At 44.5% G+C, this 27,775-nt stretch overlaps 1 protein-coding gene across 1 annotated transcript in view; it reads right to left on the reverse strand.

Annotated features, from left to right (window-relative positions):
* LOC131292982 (CD166 antigen-like) overlaps positions 1–27,775 on the reverse strand; it is a 147,808-nt gene that overhangs the window by 3,172 nt on the left and 116,861 nt on the right. Inside the window, exons 6-16 of the mRNA XM_058321063.1 lie at positions 21,801–22,004; positions 19,315–19,460; positions 15,144–15,288; positions 10,720–10,850; positions 10,187–10,346; positions 8,789–9,082; positions 8,582–8,723; positions 6,465–6,664; positions 6,137–6,339; positions 433–610; positions 211–269 (exon numbers count right to left, since the gene is read on the reverse strand). Coding sequence (XP_058177046.1) covers positions 211–269; positions 433–610; positions 6,137–6,339; positions 6,465–6,664; positions 8,582–8,723; positions 8,789–9,082; positions 10,187–10,346; positions 10,720–10,850; positions 15,144–15,288; positions 19,315–19,460; positions 21,801–22,004 — 1,862 coding nt within the window. The remainder of the gene's footprint in view (positions 1–210; positions 270–432; positions 611–6,136; positions 6,340–6,464; positions 6,665–8,581; positions 8,724–8,788; positions 9,083–10,186; positions 10,347–10,719; positions 10,851–15,143; positions 15,289–19,314; positions 19,461–21,800; positions 22,005–27,775) is intronic.

Consider the following 27,775-nt stretch of genomic DNA (forward strand, 5'->3'; position numbering starts at 1 on the left):
TTATATTATTTTTGATTATGCGACTAGTTAGACATCACATAATTATGAAATACACTTGATTCTTTCTCAGATTCTGATTTAAATCAAACAGTCAATCAAGCTTCAAAGACATAAAACAGCTTTCGAATTGGGGTTTATCCAAAAGAAACACGCTTAACTTATGGTAGCAATTTTCGAGTGCAAAAAAGGACACTAGAGTTTAATACTTACAAAGTTCCCGTTTGGCCACTTGGAGGAGTTGAAGCTCACACTTTCCGAATCATTGGAAACTGAAAAAAAAAACAGTAAGGAAAGGAAAGTTGTGGAATGATGAAGAAAGAAAAAAAGGAAAGTAAACCGAACCGTGGATTGATTTGGGGAAAACTTTTCAATGGCGTTGAATGGCGAACGGAACCCTGAATAGAAGGAAAATTTGTATTAATCGACTCTTACCGAACTGCGCCGGTATCACGTCCGGGTCCCGCTCGTCCTCCATCCCGTCCGGTGCGCCCAGCTTGTCGTCCCGCGTTCGCCCATCGACGATCAGTCCACATCCGGTTCCGGCACCGCCGTATCCACCGCCCGGCCCACTGTTGCCCTGCTGCCAGCGGGGGCTCTGCTTGGTGGCTTTCTGTAGCCGTCCGCGGTGGTTTGATAAATTGTGCAAATTTTCCGTCCAACGAACAGCGGCAGCGATCCGTTCGGCGTTTCGCGTGAAAATAGTGCAATAACAATAGAGTGAATGGTGGGCAAATTAAGAGTAAATAGTGGAAATCCGTCCGTCGGTAGACTTGATTGCAGCTGATTTTCCCGGTCGATTACCGCAGCCCTTGCAGAACACACAGGAAGCTAATTAAGCTTGAAAGAAAATTCCCGTCAATGGTTTTTTCCGAGATTTCTGTTCTTCGGGGAACAAAAACTAGTGATTTACAGGTATTGACTTTATTTAACTTTTCTTTTCTTCACGTGCTTTCTTTAAATCGTTGTATAACTGTCAAAGCTATGTAAACTAGTGTTGTGCTTAATGAATCTTTTGGCGAAATTCATTCATATGAATCTTTCACCTAAGATTCATTCAGATAGATTCATGAATCTTTGCGGATTCGAATCTTGAAAGCCTAATGAATCTTTCGAAACCTTACTGAACCTTCATGAATCTTTCATGGATCTGTCATGAATCTCCCCGATTCTTTCTCGATTTTGGCTGGTAACTTTTCGTCATTTGGTGTGTCTTTCGGATTCATTGTAAATCTTTAAGTGAAAATGAAAGTTTTGCGTGAGTCATAAATAAACTCTTATACTCAAGAAAAATCTTTCCTTCATTGAATACAACCTTATTTAATTTGCCAGACAAAGCTCAAAAAACTGCCAGCAAACGCTAGTTAAATTATTCATTTCCAACCTACAAACGGTTGGACATTTTCCAAACCTGTTTTTCGAACCAATTCGTAGAACTTTCCGTTGCCGCGTTTAAGTTTAACAAGCTCACGACAGGGCCGCTATTTTTAGGCAATTCATTGCTGTCAAGTCGTTCTAAAACTCTCATAAAACCCGACCCCGTAGTGACAGATTTACCATCTTTTTTTTCTCGCACCCGCAACCGGCAAGAGATTCTTCGGTGGATCAAGCCCGCCCGGAGAACATTCTAACTTTCATTTAAACATTAAGAAATTTGACATCGTTTCACGTCGGTCGTGCTCGGGTGAATACGGTAGACTTCTGCTCGAACGAGGAAAATAAATTTTCCTCGTGCGCGAAATGGCTTGTAGCGTTTGTCTTGTTGCTATTTTAATCGTCATTTCCGTTTTTTTTTGTCCTCGCCTCCATCTCTAAATCCGAACCATGTTTTACGCCTCCCAGAGTCGTAAAGTTTTTAACATGACTGCTCTCCACACCAGTGTCCGCTCTGTCCGTCGACATGGAATGTATGACGGACTGGCGGCGTGTCGTTTCCAACCACTCCACTTGCCTGGCAGTTGCACAACGGACCAGCTGTACTTCCATTGTTTAATGAACGGAACATCATTCAATTATAATGGGAAAAGCGTGAATTAACGCCTCGGACGGAAAATGAAAATGGGACCGCGGTTGCTTGGCCAGGGGGGTTTTTTGCTCCGAAAAGGCAACCAAAATGAACCCTCCGGCTGTGGACAGCGGAGCTTTCCTTTTTAGCACCTCACTTTTTCGCCTCGCCTTACAGAGTGTCACAACGGAGACGCGTTTTTTTTGTTGTTGTTCGGTTTTTGTTCTGCCTTAATTTTACGATCTAATCACCAAAACCGCGTGGCCAGTCACGGCCTCCTGGCGTAAATGTGTTTTAACAAAATCGAAAGCAAAAGGACGTTGGTTGACTTATTTTGTTATTTTACCAAGAGGAGATGAAATAAAACACCGAACTGCTGTTTCTGGACGTTCTTTCTTTTGGGGTTTTGGGATTATTCTCAGCAGACACACACACAGTTTTTTTTCATTCATTTATCGTATCGAAATCCAGTGGGTGGAGAGGGCCGGGGACGTGGTTCCGACAAGGCTAGATCCGTTGAGGTAGGTGACAGCGTGAAGTGAAAAACGAAGATTTAATTACGCCCAGAACACAATTGCGCGGGCTGGGGCAATTTTTCTTCACTCGCACATTTCAACGCCATTTCGTGGGGTGAATGTTTTCTTGCTTTTACCAATTTGTTTTTTTTTTGTTCACGGGGGTTTTTTTCCTGGTTTTGGTTTAGGGATGGTGCCCTGCCACAGACGGCCCGCGTTTCCGGGAAGGTTTGCTGGTTCTTTCCCGGTAGTTCTTTCCCGTTCTATTTCTCTATTTTCCTCCCCACGTTCCCGGCGTTGGTCTGTTGTTTTCCCGTTTACGAACACTGTCGGTAATGGATGCTGGAAAGTTGCCCCGCAAGGCAGGACCGGGCCCAAGCCAAGACAGTGCAGAGAAGTCAAGTTAAAATGTCAGTGCAGGGAAAACCCGGCGTGCGAAAACGCGGAAGGGCGTCGTTCCCCCTGTCCACAGGATGATGGTCGTGGGCGCTAATGGCGAGCGAAACAATGCCGAAATGGCTAAATTACGAGCACCAAGCGCGACGCGAGCGCTTTGACGGCGGATTTTAATTGCATTTAATCTAATTTTCACCCCGACGCCTCGAGGACACGGGCACGGTGGTGCCGCGCTTTTTTCCTCTACTCGGGGTATGCTACAAGGAAAACGAGCTTGCTTCCGCCATTCCTTGCGGGTGGAAATGGTACAGGTAACGGAAGGCGAGAAAAAGGAGAGTATGCTGAAGTCGGTTAGTAGTAAGCCCTCCGGTTAGGGAAAAGTTTATCCGGCGTGCAAACAGCGTCCGGTGGGGGAAAAGAGGGGCAAGAAGTGTAGATCATCACCGTCAGGATGCGACTTCGTATGCAACGGTGCAACCCGGGTAGGTGTGTGGTGCAATTGTGTGCGCGGGAGAAAGATGAAAAATTGTTTCTCATCCAATTAAGAACGAACCGTTAGCGTTCGTTACAAAGTTGCACCGGGAAAACCGTTGTGCAATTTAAAAAAAAAAGAAGGGTTGGAGAAAAACATGAAAACACCATCACTAATTCCTCGCCGTACGCGGATCCACTCTCCCTGCCTTCCATTCTATTCCGAGGCATGATGATTCTGTTCGTCCTTTCTGCTGGCAAACCAACATGGGATCTACTATTCCGGTCCCGCGGTGCACGAACGAACGCCCGGCGATCCGGAAAGGTGCAATAATGGAAACGATTGCCGTGCACTCGCCGATTGCCATTCAAAGAGTGTATTATCGGAGCTCACGCCCTCGCCTAACGAACCCGCCGAAGCGACTCCGCCGGTCGTCCGCCAGGACACTTTCCATCGACGGGAGAGAGAGGAGGGGGAATTTTATCGTTTGGACCGTTACTTTTGATCGAGTATTTAACTGCGGCAATTTGTTGGAGGTTTTGGTGCTGCTCAAATTTAGCATTAATTGAAATGATGATTGTTAATAGCCGCCGCTAAAGAGGCTAACGGGCACGACAACATTTGTTCGCATAGATAATGGACAAATGGGTTAAATGGGGCTTGTCGTGAGTGAGTTGTGTGTTTTTTGAAGAGCGCACAAGGGTTAATTCAATCAAACTAAATGTTATCAATGGAAATTTGAGTTGCATTAGCGTACCTGCCATGTGCCTAAAAAGCCCAAAAAAACAATCCAACCATCATCCAAACAAAACCAAAGTGAGTGTACTTGTGTTGTTATGTAGTGGTATTTTTTTTTTGCTAAATTGAAGCTGAAAGTGTTGATTTTTTTAACTCTGTACAACAGATTTAAACAGAGATATTTGGTTCGTACATGAACAGTTGAAAGCTGTAAATTTACATAAACTAAATCATTTGTTTTCTCAGAATTGAAGTATGGCTTTGAAAACATGACAAATAGAATTGAAAATATGACTCTGAAAACATAAGTCATCTCTTTTCTCGAATGGTTTTTTGTCCTTTATTACCTCATGGGAAGTTTGGAAGTTATTCATAAGCGTTTCACAATTACGAGTATGTGCTCGAACGATATTGTGAATGTTTCACAATGTGTTGAAAGAATTACAACATTGTTTGCAACATAATAAGCTCACACTCTTCAGGCAGTTTGTGCGAATCCAATCCACGAAGTTCTTTTTTATTTGACCAATATTTCATTCAAATTATGTAAAATATCAAATATTCGATTAGCTGAAGCACTTTTTGTATCATTGTGGTGATGAAATGAGAAGAATTTCGTGTACTTTAAAAAACATAGAACAATCAACGCATTGCATAAAATGACGGGCGTCATTGAAATAATTTAAAATGATGGTTTTAATCGATCCATGGATCATTTAAAATTATTTATAAAATACCTGTTTCACTCCACAAGCTATTTTTCCAACAATGTTACCCTTCGTGCCGTCACAAAAACTGGAAAATAACCAAAGAGCTGATAGAAGCTGATTTTTCGCGTCGTATCACGTTATTCAGTGATTTGTTGAAAAATCGCTTCAAATCGATACATCGCGTCAAACCGAATCAATGGCGTTTGTTTCGCCAGCTTCTATTGCGGCAGAGATTACACGTGACGTTGGACAAAGTGATACATACATCAATATGCTTTTGCACACCTATCGCACAAGTGGGAGGAGCGGGTGAGGTTTCTTTGTTCGCAGAACCGTGTCTGGAAATAAATAGGAAAAACAGGTCCGCAGGAAAGCGCAAGGTAGCAGCCATCTTTCCACCCTGGTACCGGTACCGGGAAACACAATCAGTCAGCTTTCGGTTCTTTGTCTACTGCCAGCAGTTTTCCCCGGGTTTTTCCTCCCGCAAGGCGTCTGTACTGGGAAGTGATTTGAAGATGTGCGAAACAAGATAGGAAATGACACAATCACATGAGTTTTGCAACTTGCCGGAAAGCTCGCACCATGCGAGCTGGTATCGTTTTTCCTTGCACGAGGTGGTGGTAATGGTGGTGTGATAAGAGAAATAGAGAGAGAGAGTCGTGAAATGATTGTTTGATGTTTTACATACGTTTGTTTTTTAACATCTTTTCAAAGCTGCTGTTGCATTGTGTGCCGATGACGACGTGTAAAAATATCTGTGTTTGATTGAAAAGTGTGTAAGAGGACTTTTTCGAACAAACAAAAATAAAGTTCTTGTTGAAAACATGGATAAATATTGGGAATTGAAAAATAAAAAAAATAAAAATTTAATGTAAAAAAATAAATTTGATGGAACAAATTGTTTATTTGAAATAAAATCGTCCGTATCAGGATGGAGTTTGTTCAGAACAAAATGAGTTTGCTATTAGATAAACACTATAATTTACGAAATAATTAACTTGAATGTTACCGAAAAGCAATAAGCATTGGTAAATGGTTTCTATTTCGAAGAACTTTTCAACCTCGTGCAGAGTAATAAAACATCCCGAGACGAAACAGCTTCGGAAACATTTGCAGGGGCGTACTCTAGTGTCTAGGAAAAAACAAAAATCACTGAAAACCAACCCGAATCGGTGTCACACCGGGCTGCGGTTGCCAGGTGCTGCAATCAGAGCCGAAAAATCCGACAACACCTCGAAGGTGGCATGCATCCCTTTCGGCGGGTGGAATGTCACATACACACCAGCACGCGGCGTACACCTACCTTGCCGAGGGTATCCTGTTTGCTGTTACCCTGCTTTGAATTACTAACTAAGTCATTACTGACGTTGGTGATGGTGGTCGTGGAGGTGGCGGTCGCTTTGATGTAGTACACCCGCACGAAGATGACGAAGCACAGGACCAGCAGCGTCAGCAGCACCCCGAACAGGATCGGCGAGACGCTGTCGAGCGAGCTGCTCGTTAGCACTGGAATCGTTGTTGTGGCACCAAAAACCGGAGGGAAAGAGCGGGAAAACACACCCAAACCAAACGGCCAAGTCAGTCAGGGGTGGAGGGAAAATCACTTTCCATCCGTCGGGGCTTCGACTTACCTGCGCGGTTTTCGACACTGCTCTCAAGATAGAAGTCCTTCACGACGACTCCTTGACTGCGGCCCTTCTGATTGACGGCGTAGATGATGGCTTTCAGTGGGTTGTCGTCGCCGACGTCGTCGTACGCGGCCCCGTAATGAATCAGGTTCTCGAGCGACTCCACCAGAAAGTACGGCTCGTCCGGATTGGTGAGGTTGTACCTGTTTGGAGGTTTTATTTTTGCGTGTTGTAGTTGGCGGTGGTTTAATGACACTGGGGACGATTATCGAATGCAATCAATGTGCGCCGTGCGGAACCGACACTGCATGTGCCTGCATGTGACGTGCGGCAAACACTTTGTCGCGGAATGCAATTGTGCACCGACGGGTCGGATGTTTATCGCACTCACGATGTCGACATTATCTCACATTATATCCAAGGATGCCGAGGAGTGGATGGGGGGATACGTAGACAAAGAACCCAAGAAAGGTAAAAGCCTCGGTCGGGGTTGTGGTGATTTGCTAAGAGTCGTTAGTGAGTGACAATCGGAAAGCGATTGGAAAGTACTCATCCGTTCTCATGAGATTTAACGTAGATAAATTAGGTAAATTTATTCCTGAATACGCTGTATGCTACCGATAAACGTGGTGTTATTTGGGCTATCAAATTCTTTTCAGTAGAAACACTTTTTTGTAAACTTTATAAAACAAACGATTTTTAACAATTAAAAAAAAATTATTATGAACAGTTTGTTCTCTAATTATGTAATCCACACCATTGGAAATAATGATGCTGTGATTGACATAAACGTTATCGATTGTTGTACAAATAAACGACATTTTGTAAAAACAAAACACAACAAATTAACGTACAACGAGACACTTTTCCTTACTGGCTTAATTTTTCTGGATTAGAATTCGCAAGTTAGTTAGAAAAGTTTTATGTCATGGAAGTGACATTGATTACCCACTTTATACAAACGAAATGTTTTAAAACAAATTTATTTTGGTTGATTTTTTCAGATTTTTTACTCAAGAGTATTTAAAATTTGGGCGATTTGGAAAATGAAAATTAATCCACCATATCCAGATCCATCCTGGATGAATGAATTGGAATTCTTTTTTTCGAATCAAGCTGTACACTAGTTGGTTTTGTTAGCGTAGTATTTTACCTACACAAGAAATTTCTCTTATGTCAATCAATTCAAGTACGTTGGAAAATTTATTAAAAAAACACCTAATTGTTAAATAATTCCCTGAGATAAAAGTAATCATGTTGTTTCTTGCAAATCTACATAACAATGAACCATTTGCTTCTGATGTTAGCAAAAGACCTTTTGATGTCATTTTGTAAGAAAAACCAACAAAACAAAAACATGGAGCAAACGGTGTCTTCACAGCGTATCAATTTTCCACAATCTCTGATCCTTTCGAGCTGCCACCTCGTAGGTGTCGTGAAAAATGACCGTGTGTGTGTGTGGGTGCTGCTCATGAAAATACGTTGCCGGGCGTCGGTGATTGGCATCGTGCAGGAACGGTTTGAACGCATTCTCCATGCACCTTACTTTCCCAGCGGTACGAAAACATCTTTTCGTTTGACATCGACAAAACACACACACACACATACATCGCTTGGAATCGAATGTGCTGTTGAGGTGCGGTTGTGTTTTCCACTTCGCTGGCAGCGCCGATGTTCCCCTCCATGGCCACGAACTCCGGCGGGGTTGCATTTCACCGCAGCGGTATTTGCAATTTCTCACTCAACTTTCGACCCACTGCTAGGGTGGGTGTAGGGTTACGTTCCCTTTGAACCTTCCAGCTTGTGGGTGGTGATTGGGGGGGGAGAAGGCCGGGTACCTGACGGGTGAGAGATAATGATGGAGTGTTTCCTATTGTTGGCAGGTGCGCACCGAAACGTTACACTGCAATTGATGGTGATTTGTTTGCCAAAGAGAGGGAGGGAGGGAAGGGTAGCTGAGGGGTGGATTTTTCCGAGGTGGATACGGATGTGTCACACGTCGAGTGGCACTTCAAACACTCTCCCGCACGCCAGGCGCACATCGATTGCACACATAAACACACAAACACGTTCAAGCTCCCGAGCACACAAAGTGTTGTGTTGTGCGTCCTGTGACTTACCGCACCCGGCCCGTCCGGCTGGAAATCACCTCGAGGATGAAGATTTGCGGTAAACCCCCGTCGTACCCGGGCAGACACTGCACCTCGACCGAGTGCTGCGTTTGATTGTTTATCGAGCAGTTTTTCACCGCCGACGGGAGCCCTGGAGGGACGGTTGAGTTGAGTTGTAATGAGAGCGCAATTTGCCACCCGGTCGAGCCAACTTACCCGCCAGGACGACCTGGAAGAAGCAGGGCCAGTCCTGCGTCCCGACCTCGTTCTGGCCCCAGCAGGTGAGCGTCCCGTAGTCCTGATCGCTCACCGGCATGTAGTTGAGCAGGCTGACCGAGCCGTTCTTCACGAAGCGCTCCTTGCCGATCTTGAGCGTTTCGCCCGAGTTGTTGAACTTCCAGTTGAACTGGCGAGGCGGCGGATCGGCCTGCACCTCGCACGGTATCTGCAACGACTCGCTCCGGAACGCACCGACGATGATGATCCGATCGGTCGCGCACACTGGCGCATCTGCGGGGAGGAAGGATGGTTAGCAGGCACTTGGTTGCATGTTAAGAGCGTTCCGAACATCACTTATTAGATGTTGCCAACACGAAAGCGAAACAGGTGACAATGGAAAGGGATTAAGAAGTTTGCTTCGACACATAATATATTTTATGAATGCTTTAAACATATGGTATGAATTCAGATTTTCTCATTTACCATCATTCAGTTTTGAATTTTTGTAGCAAATTTTGTAAGGTTCCCATTTAAACCCATGAAAGTTGTATCTAGATTACTGTAAGTAGAATTTAAGCATTGCCCTTTGTTTTCCAAAGTTCTGCAATCAATGTCATTGTGCTTAAATAATTATTAATAACCTTGTTTTAACAATTCTTTTCATATATCTGCTTTAACTGAAGGTGGTTAAGAATATTTTCAAACAGCTGTTTGTTTGGTTGTTTCTAGACCCTACAACTGTTTGGGGTTTTGTTTGTTTTTTTTTGCAAAGGAAAAACTTTCAACTTTTAACACGTCCACTGCAAAGTGTTTTTAGCACACTTGTTTGGTACAATTTTTTAAAATAAAATGTATTTATAAGATTTGTTAAATGGGCGGGTTTCGCAGACAAAACGAAGACTTAGCTTCCCAAAGAACTTGTTTTTAATAATACTATAGTTTTTATTTATAGGTCAAATACTATAGTTTATTTATAGGTCAAATACTTTTTAGAACTAGTTGCTGTTGTCACCCACTTTTGGCTGTTTTCAAACTTTGTGCCTTGTAATTTTAGTGTTTGAATGAAAATCAAAATTGAGAACTCATGTATACCTTTTTAAATGCGCTAGGTATTAATGTGGTTCAACTTTTCTTCTCCAATTCAATAGTATTTATCGCAAAGAAAAATACAGATGACGGATGATCGTTTTTAAATTTTAAATCTCTTTGTTAACCGATTTAAAAAGTGATACAGTCGATCGGAACCAATCGGTCAGCAGGAAATTGGGTTGTATAATTTCCTCCTCGCTTGGAGGGGAGGATCGGACTGGATTTGAATGAAGCAAAAAAAAAATGGGAACTTTACAACGGATGGGGTTAACCGCAGAAACCGGCAGCAAGGGGGAGTACACTTACACTTGACCCGCAGCGCGAGCTGATTGCTGACCGTTTCACCTTCGGCGTTGATTGCGCTGCACGAGTAATTTCCGGACGAGTTGCGGGTGACCTTCTGCAGCACCAGGCTCTGATTGGACCGTATCACCCGCGCGGACGCGTTGTGAGTTATCAGGACACCCTGCGGGAAGGCGGAAAGACGAAACGGTTCTGGGTGAGGGCTGAAAGCTTCGGAGCGCCCGGAGAGCGCTTATAAAAGTTTAATATCTCATTCGCCCATCGCTGATTATCCGTTCCGGTGCGGAGACTGGAAGCCATCCGCCGCGTGCCTCCGAATGCGGGTTGGAATTGAAAACATCTTTTACGATCATCGGTTCATGGTTTCCATTTCCACCCTGAGGGGGCGGGAAGAGTGCTGGGAAAAGGTGCTTGGCCGGGCGGACACAACAATACGACTCCCCCGAGGAAGCCGCAGGCCAAGTTCGACGGCGGATGTCTCGGGTCCGAAATCGCGCGCTGCGGATGTAAAAGAATTGACCATAAATAACACTTACGTCGTGCAGCCAGTGTAATTTTCTCCACGGAGGGTTCGCCTGCACGTGACACTCGAAGTAAACATCGTCGCCTTCCTTGATGTCGTCCGCCGATAGCGTGGAGCCGAGCCGCAGCGACACGATCGGAGGGTCTGTGCGAAAACCGGGGGAAGATCGGGTAAGTGAGATAGATGTGAACGGAAATGTGGTTAGTGTGACGCGGCGGGGGCGGCGCGAAAGGCGGAATCAAACCCGCAAGATGGCTGACAAATAGAAAATAAAAATCCTAAAGCCAATCCAAAGCGATCGGGCTCGTGTGTCAGGCGCCTTTTGGAACCGTTTTCTCCAACCATGCCGGAAAATCCTTGCCTCCGTGTGTATGTGTGTGTGTGTACGTGCCCTAGTTGCCAAGGGTTGGTATGCTTGGAAAGTTTCTCCGATGTGACATCTGCCACCCTATCACTCCCCCTTGCTCCCAGCCTCCGGTCCTACCCCAGACCTTTCATTCAGCTTAACAATAGCGAAACGCAAAAGAGATAAATCATTCGGACTAATCTTTTTTGTGCCTCCAAATCGATAAACCAGAATTCCACCGGTTTCGCCTGTTCGAACGGACAAAAAGGTCACACTTTCTGTGGACTTTCGCACTACACACACACACACATAGACGCAGACATTTATCCTTCCCTGCAGCACGGCATGGAAAGCGGTAGCTCCGGCGAACGTTCTTGAGATAATTTCTATCGGCAGCCTTTGGCCCTCGGGCTGCTTCGCTATTAACTGCTATCGGATCGAACCGGGCGGGGGGAGGTAAGTTCTAATAGAGAAAAAGGCATATTTATTGTAGCATTAACTCTGCCGAACCGTTCCTCGTTGGCGGGGCAAGGCGAAAAATTTGTAACTCCATTGTAATCAAGATATTAAGTAGCTTAAAAGGCGGGGCTTTCGCAGGGGAACCGGCCAACTTTGGGGCCATCGTTGGGGTGGCTAAGTCATTCTAGATGAGAAAAGTCTGTGCCGCTGTTGAGTGGCGTCAAACCCTGCCACATTGAAGCCTTCCTCCCGAGATTTCGTTGCATAATAATTTATTTTGAAGAAACTTTTCATTGAGAACCTACATTAAATTTTTGTCAAATAAATCCCAGCAAAACATAACTGAAAAAGGATCAACACAATAAAGACGTGTTATTTATTTTTATTTTTACATCCAGTGTACTTTAAACTGTAATTGCTTTACGTTAAAAATAGAATCCTTTTGCAGTTTGTGCATTTCTGCCAGCTTTAAATCGCTACAAGACCTATCGATTTCCATTTTCATCCGTTCCGTGGGCGAACGGAAAACTCCCATCGGTTGAGTGAACTTTCTCTACCATTCTCCGAACCGATCGATCTGACATTGTCAACCCAGCCCCGCGAACGTGTGGACAACCAGGAACATATTGGACCGAAGTATCTTCCGTAGGTTTTCATCCCATTTCCCATTTCCCAACCGACCGACCGAACCCGGGGTTGGCAGTGAAAAATGTATCCTTTTTAGCCCCGGCGAAAGACCGGCCGGGAACGAGACACCAGTTAGCGGTTAGTAATGCACTTTTCTCCGCACCGAGGGAGGGGACGGGGGTAAGCGGTCGTGTTCGTATCGAGAGTATAAGAACGTCACGTAAGGCCGGTTAGGTTTCGGTCTTTTCTTTTCTCCTCCGCACGAGCAAGATGGAAGGATTTCCACGAGGATGAAAAATTCAGCACTCTGCACTAATATCATAAATAAAATCTTGCATTTAGGTTAATCGATTGGATTTGGTGCTAAGATTCAGGGGAACCGGGGCCACCGAAGTGCAGTCTGGGTGGATTCGGAAACCAGCCGGCACGTTTCGGCATCTTCACGTGGATCGTACGGCTTTCGGGAAAGTATGCTCGAACACCGAAAAGCGGGAAGATAGCAGTTCGTTCTTCGGCTAGTTTACTGCCGTTACTCCCTCCTATCAGTGCCTCGTTCGGTGCCATTTCCGTACGTAAGCGCAATTGTTTCGTGCATCATCTGGTTCGCCCTGCGGTTCGAAGCATGTAATGGAACCCGGGTCTCGAGGCCCGGCTGAATGGAGCGGAAAATCGAATATTTAAAGTGCATCCCAGGGCGTTCTGTGGCTATCGATTCTTACCGGTGTGTGATGCACGGGTGACGATGAGATGCGAGATTAAGGACCGGGACCGGCTCGGTTTTGGTTCAGCACACGGAGTACCGTACACTTTGCCATTTGCAGCGGCTCGTGTGTGTGTGTGTGTGTTGACTAGTTGTTTACGGAGAGTTGCTTATCTGCATCAAAAAACTATTAGGGGGTTGTGCCAACCGACCGGTGAACAAATTTGAGCTCACCGAACCGGTTGGGTGGTGCGGTGCGGTGGGAGGATATACTTGAGAGCTAATACTATTACAAGATTAATGGTGAGGATGCTTTGCACGAGGCCTTGCAGTCGTTTATCGACGCGTGGTAGAGTTTTATGGTGAAACTGTTACATAAGGTGGATTATATGATTAAGAAACTGGTAAAATTATAACTGGTTACGTTAATCATAAGTAATGGTTTTTTCAAGCTCTTTGTTAAGGGTTCACATTATTGTAAGTTTTACTCACAGAAAAGTATCTAGGAAAAGTGTTGTATGGTTTAGAAAGGTGTTCGAAGAAGCTTGTTGTTTAAAGTAAATGAAGGTGGACTTATAAAAGAATACTTTTAATTATTATTTTTTACTAAAAAGAAATTAAATTCACGGAAAAAATCAATTTATTCAGTTTTCAAACTTTATTATCCTAGTTTGTTAAAACACCTAAGTTACGTCTAATCAGCATATGTTGTAGTCGATGAACTGCACTAGATTATACATTTTGCATTAACAAACATGACTCCAAATGAGTTCCAACTCGTTTAAAAATTTTAAAAGAAAAATATGGTTGTTTCAAGCCGATCGTTTAACCAGTAATTTTCTTAAAGCTGTTGTAAAACCGTTGCACATCAAACTGCCTTGCATTAAACATTCTAGTTCAAGTTCATAAGCGGAATGAAACCAAATGTAAGCATACTGAAATAAAGTTGGGAAAAATATGTTTAATCACTTTGAAACTAAACGACCACATAAAGGCCCACATAGTTTCCCAACTACCACCAATTGCTGCGCAGTCACACCGAACGGTACTTTCTCCCGACCAGTAATTGTTCGGAAGTGTCAGCCGTAACCGAAACTGCAACTCAGTTGGTCGATTTTAATCGAAAAAGCTTTGCGCACAAAATTTGAGCAGAAAACTTTTTAATTATCGCATCGAACAGACGGAACGGCCGGCCCCGACCCGCAGGACTCCTTTCCTCCACCGAGACCGAGGACGAAGGATGTTTGACGCCATATTACAACAAACCAGAAACGGAACGGCTTCGGTTTGGAATGCTTGCTCGTTGTGGAGGGATGGTGGTGGTGGTGTTTCAGATAAATTAGTTACCCTACCCCAAGGTCGGGCACGTTCACCAATTCCGGCCGCCTTGGAATCGTCCCCGGGAACCGTGACGCGCGAGGCCTAGGAACGCTCTCCGCGAAATTCTTCCACGAGGTTCACCGGGTTCGGCTGGCGTTTGTGGAACGTTTTGTCTTTTGCGCAATTTGGCGCAAACAGTTTCCGAAAATCTTGGCCACACCATCAACGCGTGGGTTTGGGGAGGGGGGGTGCGGGGGACTGCGGCCCACAATGATAAAGTTTTATCAAACATACCGAATCAAAAACCGCAATTAACTCGACAATAAAAAGCCGAATTGTATTTTCCTTACCCACCATTGGCCCAAGAATTCCGAACGTCCTTGTCTTGGGCGGAAAATTAAGGGACGCCGTCTTGGGCCACGGATGGGGCACCACCACCCGCGTCTCGGTGTTTGCGAGAACCTTCCTTTTCGACGATCGGCGGAAGGTTGGAGTTGATGGAAAACTTGAAAGCGCCCGAATTGCGCGCAGGCCGGCTCTTCTACCGCCAGCCAAAAACCGGAACTACGGCGCGCAAAAGTTCCCACAGGAAGCGCGAACCGCCTGCTACCCCCTCCGTCATTCGGCACGGCACTATAAACGCGAATACTTTTTTACGATTGTTGATTTGAATTTAATTTTAATTAATTTCTTCGCTTCCACGCTTCGATGCGCCGCGGCTACGGAGATCTTTTATGGGATCTCAGGCAATCCCGTCCCCTTCCGGGTATTCCCGCCCGGGCCAACCGGTCCCGCACGGTGGAACGCGACCGACTTCCGGTAAAGCGCAGTGAAGTTTTGAATTTATTCTTCCCGCAGAAATCCAAAGTTCTGTAAACTTGCCCTTGCCCGTGCCCAGCGTGCGCCACAAAGGCCTACCGTTTGTGGGCTGGTTCTGGGCCTTCGAGCTGAGCCCTTCCCGATGGTACATGGTAATGCTACTCACAGACAACTTCAATCTTCCAGGATGTTTCCAGAAACAGTCCGGTGACGTTCGGGTTCTCGGCACGGCACGTTATCAGCTTGCCATCGTCCTCCGTCGTCGGCACGAAGCTTAACTCCGACCGGGTCGTGTTGTTGAGTATTTCCTCCTGCGGGGTAAAGAGAAGCGAAGAAAAATGGCAGACAAATAATACCAAGGAAGGAAAACCATCACGAACGAGAAAGGACATAGACAGTGTGGAGGGTAATTTTATTGGAAGGAACCATTTTGCCACACACACACATTCATACTCATACACATACATAGCAGCGAGTGGAACGAGAATCGAGGGAACCACTCCGGATCGCAATCCCATCGTTTGACGGCAACTAAATGGAATGAAACACGAGGCACTTTTGAATATTAGAAATTGAAAATTGAGAGCCACTCGTGACCGGCGCTTGGGATAGTGCGGGGGGTTTGGGGCCAAGAAGTGGAGTCGTTTGATGTTAAACTTGATCCATAATGGCTGGTAAGTAGTCGGGCTCGTTATCGAAATGCAACGATTGAGACGCACGTAAACGGACAGTTTGTGGAGTTCCTCTTCCGTGGAGGTTAAAGTTCAAATAGGTTGCGTCGGCTTAAAGAATGAAAATAAAGTTAGTTAAATGTAAACAAAAATACTTCCAAGTCAATGGAGTTGTTAGTAAAGTTATTGAGTAATATATTTTAAATGATTTTGAAAAAACATATTGGCTTTCGTTGAATTATCTTAATCAAACACAATAAAGAAAAGTAAATGTGTACTTTCCGCATAATTGCACTCTACAAGGTAAGCACAACATTTCCATACATAGTTAATTCGATTTAATGATCGTAGGCGAAAAAAAAACACGGTTGGGAAAAGTTTCCCGATGTGTACCAAAGGGTGTGATAGGGGTGAAACAAATTATCACCTTTATCAAACGTCTCATTACATCGGGGCCTCATTATGATACGTGCACTGTTTCTTTTTTTTTTGCGGATGTATTCCGATGATCAAAAGCTTAAACTGCAATTTAAACGATAATCTTCTCGGTTCGTTGCCTTTTCACTCATTACAATTAAATGGTTAAAAACAGTGACACCGGAAAAGCAGGCTGAGATAACGTGATTACAGTTTTTTTTTATCAGATAAGAGGATAAAATCCGATTACGGCTTCGGGGCTGTTCGTTGTTGCAGAATGAGTCTGTTTTATTCATGTGACTTTTTCTTTCGTTTTTACTCAATTTGAATGGTCAATACATTACTACCACTACTATTTAGGTAGAAGGTTGATTTAGCTGTTTTGTAACTCTTGCTTCTAGTTGTTATTGTTTGTTAAGTTAGTATATCAGATGTAAAAAGCTACATTAGAACTATTTTGGATGCCTTGGATTTTTTTTTTCAATTTTACATATTTTGTTTGATTAAGGTCCTTGTTGTTTTATCATACCCAAAATTTCGTGGTGATGTTATATTTTCAGGACATTTAAATAATATTTAGAAAGTATCTAGAACATGTACCCACACATTGCAGAATTTGCTCGCCAATGTTGAGTTCTGCTTTGCCTTGAAACAAAACGTAAAAATCACACAAAACCTCTGAAATGCACTGCAAACGTTTGCACCGTAAATTGTGTCTTTGTCTACGCTGTGTCCCATTTCACGGTGATTATTTATTTACCATTCGACGAGCGATTATTTTCCCCCGCTTCGAAAAGAACAGTGAAGCAGCGGCTCCCGTCCGAATTGCAAATCAATTTGAATATTTAATTCGAAGCTTAAACTCTCGAGCTTTTCCGAGACTATCTGCGTTTTGCTGCGGTTCATTGCTCGGGCATTAGATCGGGCAGGAAAAGTGTTTGCATTCGTTTATCAAATCGTCTCGATAAGATTACTTTGTATTTATCCTCCGTTTTGCGCTGGTTTATTTTCAGTTCATCAATGGGGACTGAAATATTTTTTGTTTTCGTTTCTAGTTTTAAGAGTGCTTTCGTTCTAAATTGAAATTGGAAACACAATCGTTCAAGATGTGTCTAGTGTATTTTTTTACGCCGCTGCCATTCTCACACACTTTTGTTCTTCTCGCAAACTATGGTGGCCCTCGGAGTGAGCCTCGGAGAGGCAAGAACATTCGCGGGGAAAAAATCATTCCCGGCTGTGAATCACTTGAGGGCGAGCGACAAAAGGGGCGGAGGGGTGTGGGGGCTACGTTTGAAAAAAGGGCTTCACTAATTGAATGTCCGTTTAGTATTAATTGCTGCCCTGGGCCAGCTGGTGCGCTATTTCGCTAAGTGCAGTGTCGTGTTTGCGCTCGAGCTGCCCCTCGTGCGCCGATGTTAAATGTTTGAACACTTTTCCAAATTCTATTCCACGTCAAGAACGTACGCAAGCGAGCGATTGAGTGGCGCTCGGGCTTAGTTGTCCTACGCAAGCCGATGATAAAGTAATCAACCCGTAGTGCAGCCGAAGCGGCAGAGATATCGTATGCGCTTGGGTTGAATGATTGATGCTCGGTGGACAACGACGAACGCCGGGGGAAAATCGTGGGGATGAAGTTGGGAAAATTTCACACACTTCAAGCACATAAAAATGTAACTTTTAAGGTAGGTCATGCCGACGTAGCCTACCCCAAAAAAGACAAATATTTAAACAATTCGAGTAGCTTGCACTGTAAGTAGTGGCACACAGACATGTTAGGCTTTAAATAAATAAAACTGGAACGTTCCCGAGCGTTCCGTTGATTGACATTCTGAAACGTTTCAAAACATGCAACTGACATGCAACATAAACTGTACGTATCCCTTGCGCCGTGTCAATTAAAAAGCTTTTGCTTTCAACGGCTATGACTTTGGGCCAACACGAGCAAATCATGCCCAGAGTGTGTGACTTTGATGCAATAAACAAACAAAAGGGGGGGAAAACACAGCTTCTAGAGAATTTAAATTGCGTTTGCCGAATGGTTGTTTTGCCTTTCATCGCTCAGCCCACGATCGATGGGAATGACATCGAGAGTAATAAAACTGCCAATAAAACTTCAAATGAAAAACTAACACGATCAGTGTCTCCGGTGTTATCGCATTTTCTCGATCCCCCTTTCCTCATGCGCTCCGTTTTCCGCCGGGTTGCTTTCCGAACGGCAAAGCTAGCCCGAGCCAAACTCGGACCGATAAAGAATTGATGAAGTTTCGTCTTTTGTTTGCCTGGGAAAACTCTCGGACTGCCTGTGCGATGGTCTTGAATTTGATTTTGCCAAAGTGGTACTGTCCTGATAAGACGGTAGAATGTTCAGCCCAAAACGAAGTCAACACCAGCACATCGGTTGTGGTAGTTGTCATTCCCGGTGCCCGATGTTTGTGATACAATGTCGTACACTTTGATACGGGGAGCGTTAGAAAAACTGGCAGCATGGGGAGTGAAAATGACGAGCCTTTGCATAGTTTTGCGCATACCGAAAGGTGCATTTTTCCAATCGACCTTTAAACAGAAGGTGCATGCAGTTTACTTTCGGGATGCTTTAAAATGCCGCTCACGAAAGACAATCGATGCACTCACCGTGCATGTTGCATACCCATGTGCAGTATTCACAGACAAAGCAAAGTTTTGCCATAGTCAAACACCTCGTAGCGAAGCACCATAAAGTCCTGCTTTCCTCGAGGGAGTCGGGTGGGATCGTCCCCCCGAGGGAGGAGAAGAATGATTCCTTATTTATAGGTGCATATACTTGCTTCCCGCAAGCACACGCCAGACTCGTTCATTCCGAGTGCCCGTAGTGCCAGGAATTGGCAATGGTTTACGTCGTACATTCTGGGGCTTAGGCTCCGGTACGGAAATTCTATGCGGTGCTCTCTGGTCCATTTTCATAAATTCAATAAAACATTCCCCCTTCGCTCCGGTGCGGGTATTGTTTTTCTTTTCCTGCTGTCTTTGGCTTGCGTCTGGAACTCACATTTCACCGCATCCCGGGTGGACCGGCCAGGTTAGGGTAATGAATGGCGCTTGCGAAAGAAAAGGCTTGCTCAGGCTTGCACCACCGACTGTCCTGGTTTTCCTCCAGCGCTCCTGCTATTGACGGCGAATTGGACGAGTTTTCCCACCGTTGCCCCATAACTTACCCGTCCTCACCTGGTTTTCCACGGGGAAAATAAAGGGCATTTTTTTATGTCCACTCACCTTCGCACGGCGTAATTGTCGCTTTCCTTTGTACCAGGTTATAATCGCATTTGGCCTCGAACCGACGCTTTCGCAGGAGATTTCGTACCGCCGATCGGCTACTAATGGCGTCTGCGGGTTCATTATCTTCACACTCAATGGTTTCACTGCAGCGGCCGGACCCGGGGGGACGTTCGGTTGCGACGGCGGTGGGGTGGTGGGGTTGAAATATGAAATGAGAGAAAAAGATGGTTGGGCAATAGATGAAAGCAAAACGGAGACGGCAACCAAACGTCCAGTATTAACCTGTAAATGTGCCCGATTCCGAGAGCGACCGAGCGGGAAAAACGACTCCGGAGAAGGAAAATAACGAACCTGAAGGCGAACGGGGCCCGTGCCTTGAGGTTTCCAATCAAACCGTAATATTTGCTTGTCCTGTGTCCACTGGGACAATGGCCAAGGAAGCTGCGGAAGGATATACCATTTCCAGAAACCGTGACGAAGCAAAGTGATTGGTCGGGGAAAAGTATACAGCGGTAGGGAAGCAAGAGATATGGGCGGAAAATTTAGGTTCAATGAGACATGATATTTAGCGAAAAGGAATTGTATCTGTGACATGATTATTTTTATGCATCAAAGAAACAAGAGCGCGCGATCCGTGAATGAACGATATTGCTGAGGCATTCGAGATAATGGATATGTGTGTTTTCTAATACTGGGAAAAAAAGATTTGGTTTTCCTAAAGGTAAAATTTCTTTTAGTATATGGTTTTGCATTGGTCGAGGAAAGTTTCAATAGGAAAAACAACACCTGAAAAGAGGTGAAAACTGAGAAACACTCTTTCAAATGCAAAGGTAAAAGGAAAAGAAACCCGAAGCCTACAATTTCGGCGAACGACCAAACTCCGGAGGCAACCGTTCACTTTCCGGGGAAGAGGAAAAAAAAAAACTCCAGTGAATTATTATTTTCATCATTTTATCGATAACTCTTTCATCTTCCCTCCGCGGCCCCAGGGCGAGGACACTCGGTTACGCAAAACCGTTTTTCGCTTTCCGTTCGGAATCGGTCGATTTTCCGTTTTTTTGCCTCCATTTTCCACCCGGCCTTTCCACTCCCTAACGACTAACAACTCGAGAAGAGCTTCGCCGGATTGTCATTTGAGGATGTAAATTCGATGCTTTTCGTGCCCGGCTCGACGCTATCCGGTCTGGTCTGTTTTCTTTTATCTGCCGCAAATCCGTCATTTGGTGCGCCCTACATTCAAAGGAAGGTTCGGTTTTTCTTCGTAATTTTTTTTTTCTCGCTTTGGTTTGGTTTACCAGAATTGCCCATCCACCATGGGGCCTTATTGCGCAAGATGGATTGAAAAAGAACACCAGTCCCCGATGGAAGGGAGGGAATGGGATTTATTTCCCCGAACTCAAGCCCTCAAGAGTTCTGCTTTCAGTCCTTTCCGAATCAAATTGAACTCGACCGGTAGCACACTGTCCAGGTATTATCATTATTGTTTTTAGGTTTTCCTTGTGCAGTTGTCGGTTCTTTCTGGTTTAAGGGTCTCTTTTCGTGGAATCTAGCGTTTGATCGAGATATGGTTTCCCGAGCGATTGCTTGTTTCTCGTTAGAAACAAACCGTTTCGTATATCATTTCGTTTTTTGAATATACAATGTTAAATAAAGGGCAGTGCACGCTTATTTCTATCTTTCAAATGACTATGAGAGCATGAAACTTACATTCAACGTTAAATTTCACCAGTAAATAACATGTTTTACCTCTAAAGTACTTGACAAGTGCTACTAATTTTAAAGCTCCACAAAGGAATTGATCGATCGATCAGCTCGTTAGCAGCTTTAAATTTGGCAGGCATTCGTATGAAACACATTTATCACGCAATAAAAACCCCAAAAATAAATGCCACCGCGGAAACTTCCCAAGACAATGTTCCATACAGTGAGAAAATTTCCTGCGGATTCATTGTCGCCAGAAATGGCTCACTCCCAGGAGGATTGTGCGCTTGGCGTGGAGTAGTCGTCGAATAGAAAAAAAAAGGAAACGTTGCCACAAATCAATGGCTAGCAACGTGAAGAAGAATTTTAGAAAACCTTGCGGTGGTTTGGTGCCAGTGCCGAAGGGAGGGAGAAATACGATGACGTGCTCAATTTTGCAGCGCAGCAAACGTCTCGGTGGGCCCGCGGGGTCCGATGTTGCCGGTGGTGGACCGGTCGGCAAAGTAATGAGATTTTAATGAAATGAGAATTCGACAATCAGATGGATTCATCCCGTGGGGACTACCGGGTACCGGAAATCATAATCCCGGGGGAAAATCTTTTGCCCATTAGTTGGCACTTCTTCGTTGGATTGGGTCGGGATCGTCGGGGGGATCGTCTGGAAAATGTTTAAAATGGCGACAATGATTTGCAATGAGGCCGCGGTCGACCAAGAGAGAAAGCGGGGGAAGGGGGTGAGAGAGAGAGGAAAAAAGCAATCCGAGCTGGGGAAGGATACTTACGGTGTAAATCCAGCACGAAGCTGCTTTCCTTCGGCTCCACCAGCAGCGTGTTCGTTGCCTGGCAGGTGAAGATGGAATTCAGGTCGGAGCGCTGGATCGCCGGCCAGAGCAGCCGGTTTTCGATGACGTCGCCCGAGTTGTGCTCGTACTGCTCGTCCACCAGGATCCCGTTGATGAGCCACTTGACCGACGGCTGGGGGCGGCCTGTGGAGAAGTGAAACGGATTGGAGAGAGGGAACTGTTTAGTCCGTCGCTTTAGACAAACCGCTGAAGCTTCTATGGAGGGAGGAGGGTTTAGGGACTGGGGGTGTGTTTGTTTGCAGCGCAAGCGGAGATAGAGGGTAATTGGAGCATACTGCATATTAAACGATTCCCTCGAGTAGCATAATTTAGATGCAGTTCGATGGTAGATAGAGGATTTATGCATTTTTCTCATTTTTCCATTTCTCGTAAGCAGGTTTCGGGAGGGTTATATGGTGAGGCAGAGGTGGCGAACGAGAAGGGTGGATGCTTTGGTATGTATTTCGGTCTGGTTATAGCGGGATTCTTGGAGCTCCGAGGGGGTTATGCGATTGTTATGAAATATTTTACTGCAAATGAGGGCAGGCAAAATTGCATCGGCCTCGAAATACATATTTGATATGTTCAATATGAGGATTCTGTTTTCGATAATAAATATTGATGATGGTGACTGGATGAACAGTTTTCAACCGCTTGAAATAAGCAAAATCATAAGGTGCGGTTGAAAAGGAATGGGGAATGCATTCCATTATTAATTATTTAGTTCAAAATTTAGGTGGTGAAATATCACAAAAGATGCGTTTGCTTCATTAAATTTGCGTGGAATGTTTAGTCACAAAATGTTATAAATATTTAAATGAATTTTGTTTGCACTGAAGAGGCGAATAACAGATTTTAAAACTTTCATAGAATCCCATCAAACAGCTAACATACACAATAGTTCTGAAAATGACTGATTCTAATAGACTTCTAAACTGTATCCTGTAAAAAAGTTACTCTGCGTCGGACGTTGGTCGTTCCATCCTTCAAACGGTTCCATCGGCCAACGACAATGTTTGGAACGGAAGGATGGAACAAAAGCCGCCGTGCAGTTAGACACTTCCGCCCATCGGACTCATGCCGCCCCCCAAAAGCCTATTAAACAATCTATCGACTTTTTTGCTGTCCTGACATGGCGTACGCTCCACCCTTTCCGGTTAGTTTAATTATGAATCCACCCATTCCGTTCGGCGACCGGTCGCTGCCTGCTTTCCAATGCACATCTCGTCGTACCCGATCATCGTACTAACCGGGTGGGTGGCAAATGGTGCACCGGTGTGCAACAACAGTTTGCCGAAAGTGTAGCCATTCGATTAATTAAATCTGGTGGTCGAGCGATGAAACCACGTGGATGTAGATTAAAAATATAATTTATTACTCCGTGGTGGTTTGTTCTGCAATCAGCTGTACCCGGTGGTACGTACACCCTGGCTCGTCATTGCTCGGTAGCCATGTTGGTTGGGCGGAGTGTGAGTACGATAAAAACCCATTTGCCTTTTTTGCGGCGGTTTCCCGCAAAGCTGTGTGTAGAACTTTAAAGTAACGGAACCGGTGCCGCTTTTGTACTGCGCGCGGTGTAGGTTTTAATTTAATAAATTATGTCAACAAAACGGGTACAGTTCAATTAACTTTACTAAGAGCCATCAGAATGGACGATTTGTTCGAGTTAACCAAGGCGTGTACAATGGAATCGTTTGGTCTTTTCGTGTGCATTGTTCATGAAAATTAACATGGTTGTCCTAAACATGATGATGAAAAATAGCTCGGTAAACTGTAGGAAACTATAGAGCCTTTTCTCTTTTGAAGAATTTGTAAAGTTTTACAAACATCTTCAAACAATAAGCTAAGAATCTTTACTGTTACTTATTTCATTTTAAATTGAAAGTTTTCTGATCTTCTTCGTGTTTTTCAAATTTTTAAATTATTAATGTATCATCAATAAAACATCATAAATTTGTAGATTGATTTATCAATTCAGGAAACTAGTTCAAATAAATGCTTTTGTACAATTCTTGTACCCAGTATATAACTCTACAACATGCTTCGATGATTCCGTAAACTGTCATGCGAATGTTGTAAAGTAGTTCAAACATTGAACAGCTTCCAAATCATTAAGCTCTGATGGAACCGCAGTTGAGGGAACTTTTTACACGTTTTACGTTTACGCAACCAACAAGCAACCAACCGCAAAACATCATTAAAGTTCATGCAAGTCGTTCAAAATCTCATCGACGTCGATGGCTGTCAGTTTTCAATCCACCAAACCAGACCCATTCAAGCATGCGTGAGTTTCGCGGGAGTGTCATGCATGGAGAAAAGAATTCACTGCCATTTTTTCCCCCAACATTACACCATTCGTTCGACGCAACGATGAAAAGGGTGTGGGTTGTAAAAAAAAGGGCCACTCCTCTCTGAAGACACTCGTTGATCCTGAAAAGCATTCGCCCGCCAGCCGAGTCCTTCGTTCGTCGGTGGTGTGCAGTGGAAAGAAATTTTAAAATTGCAGACATCAACCACCCGTTCGGTAGCACATGTGCACGCCAACGGATTTTCGTCTGCACGCTCCGTTGAGTGGCAATTATTGGAAATCCCAGCGGTTCGATCGTCGGCGAGCAGCTCAATAAAAAGTATATAACCATTATCTGCGTCTGAAACAAATGCCTTTTCGACGGTTCGCGATATCTGGCATCGTTTGGTCGAACGGCATCAAACACCATCTTGGCTCGGTCTCGAGACGCGCTGATAGGAGTTAAATTTGATATTGATTCTACCACTAATCGATTTTGATTCACCCAACGTCTTGCGATTTCGCACTGGGGGGAAGATGGTTATTTGGCGCAGTTGAGCTACCCTTTGGGTGAAATACACAGACTGCATTTTTTTCAGTGTGGGATGTTGTCGAATTCTGGTAGCATTTTACAGTCCATCAGTTTCAGAGCGTTTTGTTTTTACGAAGCGATGCAAAAGAATTGTGCCAAACGTTTGTAATCCAAAGAAAAGTTTTACAAAAAACAAAAAAAAAAACGGTTATATCAACGACTTTTAATAGGTATAACTACAAACGGCATGACCTATTCTCTAAATTTTTCATTGAAAAGATATTCATAATTTAATCTCTAGGTTTGATAAATTTTGAAGAATAAAGAAAGCAATTGATAATAACTGATTACATGGCTTCTTCAAAAGGAAACTTTCCGTATCATCCACATCCAAATTACGCTTACCTAAAACGTAAATTATGACATGTCGTATTATTACTCTTTGCATATCCAAATGTATTTCTACCTTGAATTTCTATCATGCGTTCTAAAGTAGGACCAAAGTTGTAAGTAAAGTAGTCAAACCTTCATCGTTTTTCCTCGTTGGCATCGCTACAGGAATGTTTCCACGTAAAGCGGCGGCATGAGCTGGAACAGCCACACGGCACCTGACCTCACCCTTCAATTAATCCCAATAAAATTGCTGCCATAAAATCAATTCCTATCGCGTGAAAAAATGTAAGTGGGTGCTCGGCACGCAGAACACCTCCGTGTGGCATTGTAAAGGGAGCTTAAGCATGGAAATGTTTCTGGATGCTTGTACTATCCCTTCCAAAAGTAGCCGGTTGTGGTTAAGCCCGAACGAACGGAAGGCGGTGGGCGGCGATGGGAAAATAATGATAGAACGGGAAAAGGGTTAAGCGGGCAACTTCACCGCGTGTACAAAAATACAGCGCAACGAGTCCGAAAGTACTGCCGAACTTTGCCGTGTACAAATTGTTACCGGCACGACATAAAGCGATGTATGGAGGTACCCATCGTAAGGATGGGAGAACTCACGAACCGTGGGGACGTGGACCTCTTTTGCGGCCCGTTTTTTTTTTTTTTTGCAGGACTTTCCATTCCTTCCGATACAATGCGCTCTTGTTTCGCTGGACGAGTAGCACGTTTTCGAGGTCGGTTTTACCTGAGCGGTTGGATAGTTACGGGCGTTCAATGGTTTTTACCCGATTTTCCATCTTGCAGGAGGATTTTCGTCGATTCTCCGGCGATTCTTTTGCAACAAGGCCACAACTAAAACGCACGGAACCGTTGGGTTTGGGTTCGAAAATTATCGTTTTGGAATGCGATGTATTTGTGCTGCGGTTTACTCTTTCGAAGCGATTAAAAATCCACAATAAAACGTGCGGGATGTTTAAGTGTAGTAAGGTATGAAATGAGAATATAAAAGCAAAATTCGAAAAAGTTGCGCAAAAAGAGCTTCACTAAACATATCGATTTATAACATCTTGGAAGTTGATTAATTGTTCTTGTTTCGGCAACCTTGAAGGTCATTTGTTTTTGTAAATTATAAAATACAAGAGTAATTATAGCAAATTTGGTGGACAACACATATATTTTTACATACTTTTATCCATTAGACGGTCTTATAGATCCAGCAGTACATATTTTAGATCGAAACTTTAGATCGCTACGGTTGTTGAACGGTTAAATTCTTTCTCGTGTCACCAAAGAAGGGCAATTGCATTCCACGGTTGAAGCGTGCAAGTTCCTCTCCCCTACGTAAAAATGGCGCTGAAGAAGCGAACCGAGGTGCTTTCAGTGTGACAACGGTTTGCCACCCGTCTGTTATTCGATGGCTGGGAAAACCACGCTCATGGTAATGTAGCTCGCGAGCCACACCAGCTTTTCCCATGTACCAAGTGTAAGGGAACGGGTCCTTGTGAAACGAAGCGTGTTGTACATCAAGAAACCCCGATCGTAGGTGTGGGTAGGTGCTATTTATTTATATAAATAATTTACACTTATTTCCACATCCCATGCATTCGCAAACGCCATTACTGGCGTCGGTTTCCTTCCGTCGGCACTTCGGGCGCACTTCCGCACTCCCGAGCGGACGGTTTTGCGAGTCCTTGCACCGCAAGCGAGACGTGCGAGAAAATAGCGACGCGATGGAAAACCGCTGCCACCCACCCACTGCCGAGGCCCTTCCCGGGGCGGGCGGGCGGTATACTGCGTGTTCGACAACGACCGACCTTTCAGTGGCGAATGAATGATGGATGTCAGGGAAACCGTTTTGCAGTATCGATAACACATGTCCTTACGGATCTCGTTTCACTTTGGCTTGCGCTGCCATCGCCTGTGCCACCGACCGCAACAAAGCTTCCCTTTTCTTCCCTCCCCCTCTGATCCCCACCCATTTCATCTCCCTTCCGAAGCGGCTCCTTCCAATGCATCGGAATGGATTGCTTGTATCAGCAGATTCATTCCAAAACGCCACCCTCAGGCCCCCTACACACTTCCGGCTTTTGCATAACCGGATGCTGGAAGCTGGGGAATGTGATGAGAAATTTATTTTGGCTCGGATCAGGCGCACTGTTTTCCCGCTATATCCGTTTTTTCCCCCCCGGTTCAGCCCTCTCCACCTCCCGGCCTTGCTGACACTTTTATGTTGGCCTCCGGCCGCTCCGGCAGTAATCGATCGAATTTCGGAATTCATGCTGACAAAACGAAACGACATGCTCTTCGGTTTGCGATCGGTGGTGTACGGTAAAAGTGTGTGTATGTGTGCTTTGGGAAACGTTTTTGGGCATTATGAGTTGGAATTGTTTGGATGGAACCGGGGTCAGCCGGCGCGTCGGCCAGCCGGTGTCAGCCTTCCGGCAGATGAGGCGGCTGTGAAGGGCGGCCCGAATGTCCACATTGTGGTTCGATTTCGATGTACCACTCTAGTTGGTGCAATTTTGCTGACCTTCGCTACGTTGCGAAATGTAAAACATGGTTACCACGTATTACCATTCCTTCTACACGATTCCTCCGGAAGGGTGAAAGTTAATACAATTGGTTTCATTTTACCAAAATTTAGTAATCTACATCAGCCATGTCTTTTATTTATTGTAAAAAAGCATTGATTTAAAAGCAACATTTTTAACAAAA

Source organism: Anopheles ziemanni, chromosome 2 (assembly GCF_943734765.1).
Source record: "Anopheles ziemanni chromosome 2, idAnoZiCoDA_A2_x.2, whole genome shotgun sequence".
NCBI lineage: Eukaryota > Metazoa > Arthropoda > Insecta > Diptera > Culicidae > Anopheles > Anopheles ziemanni.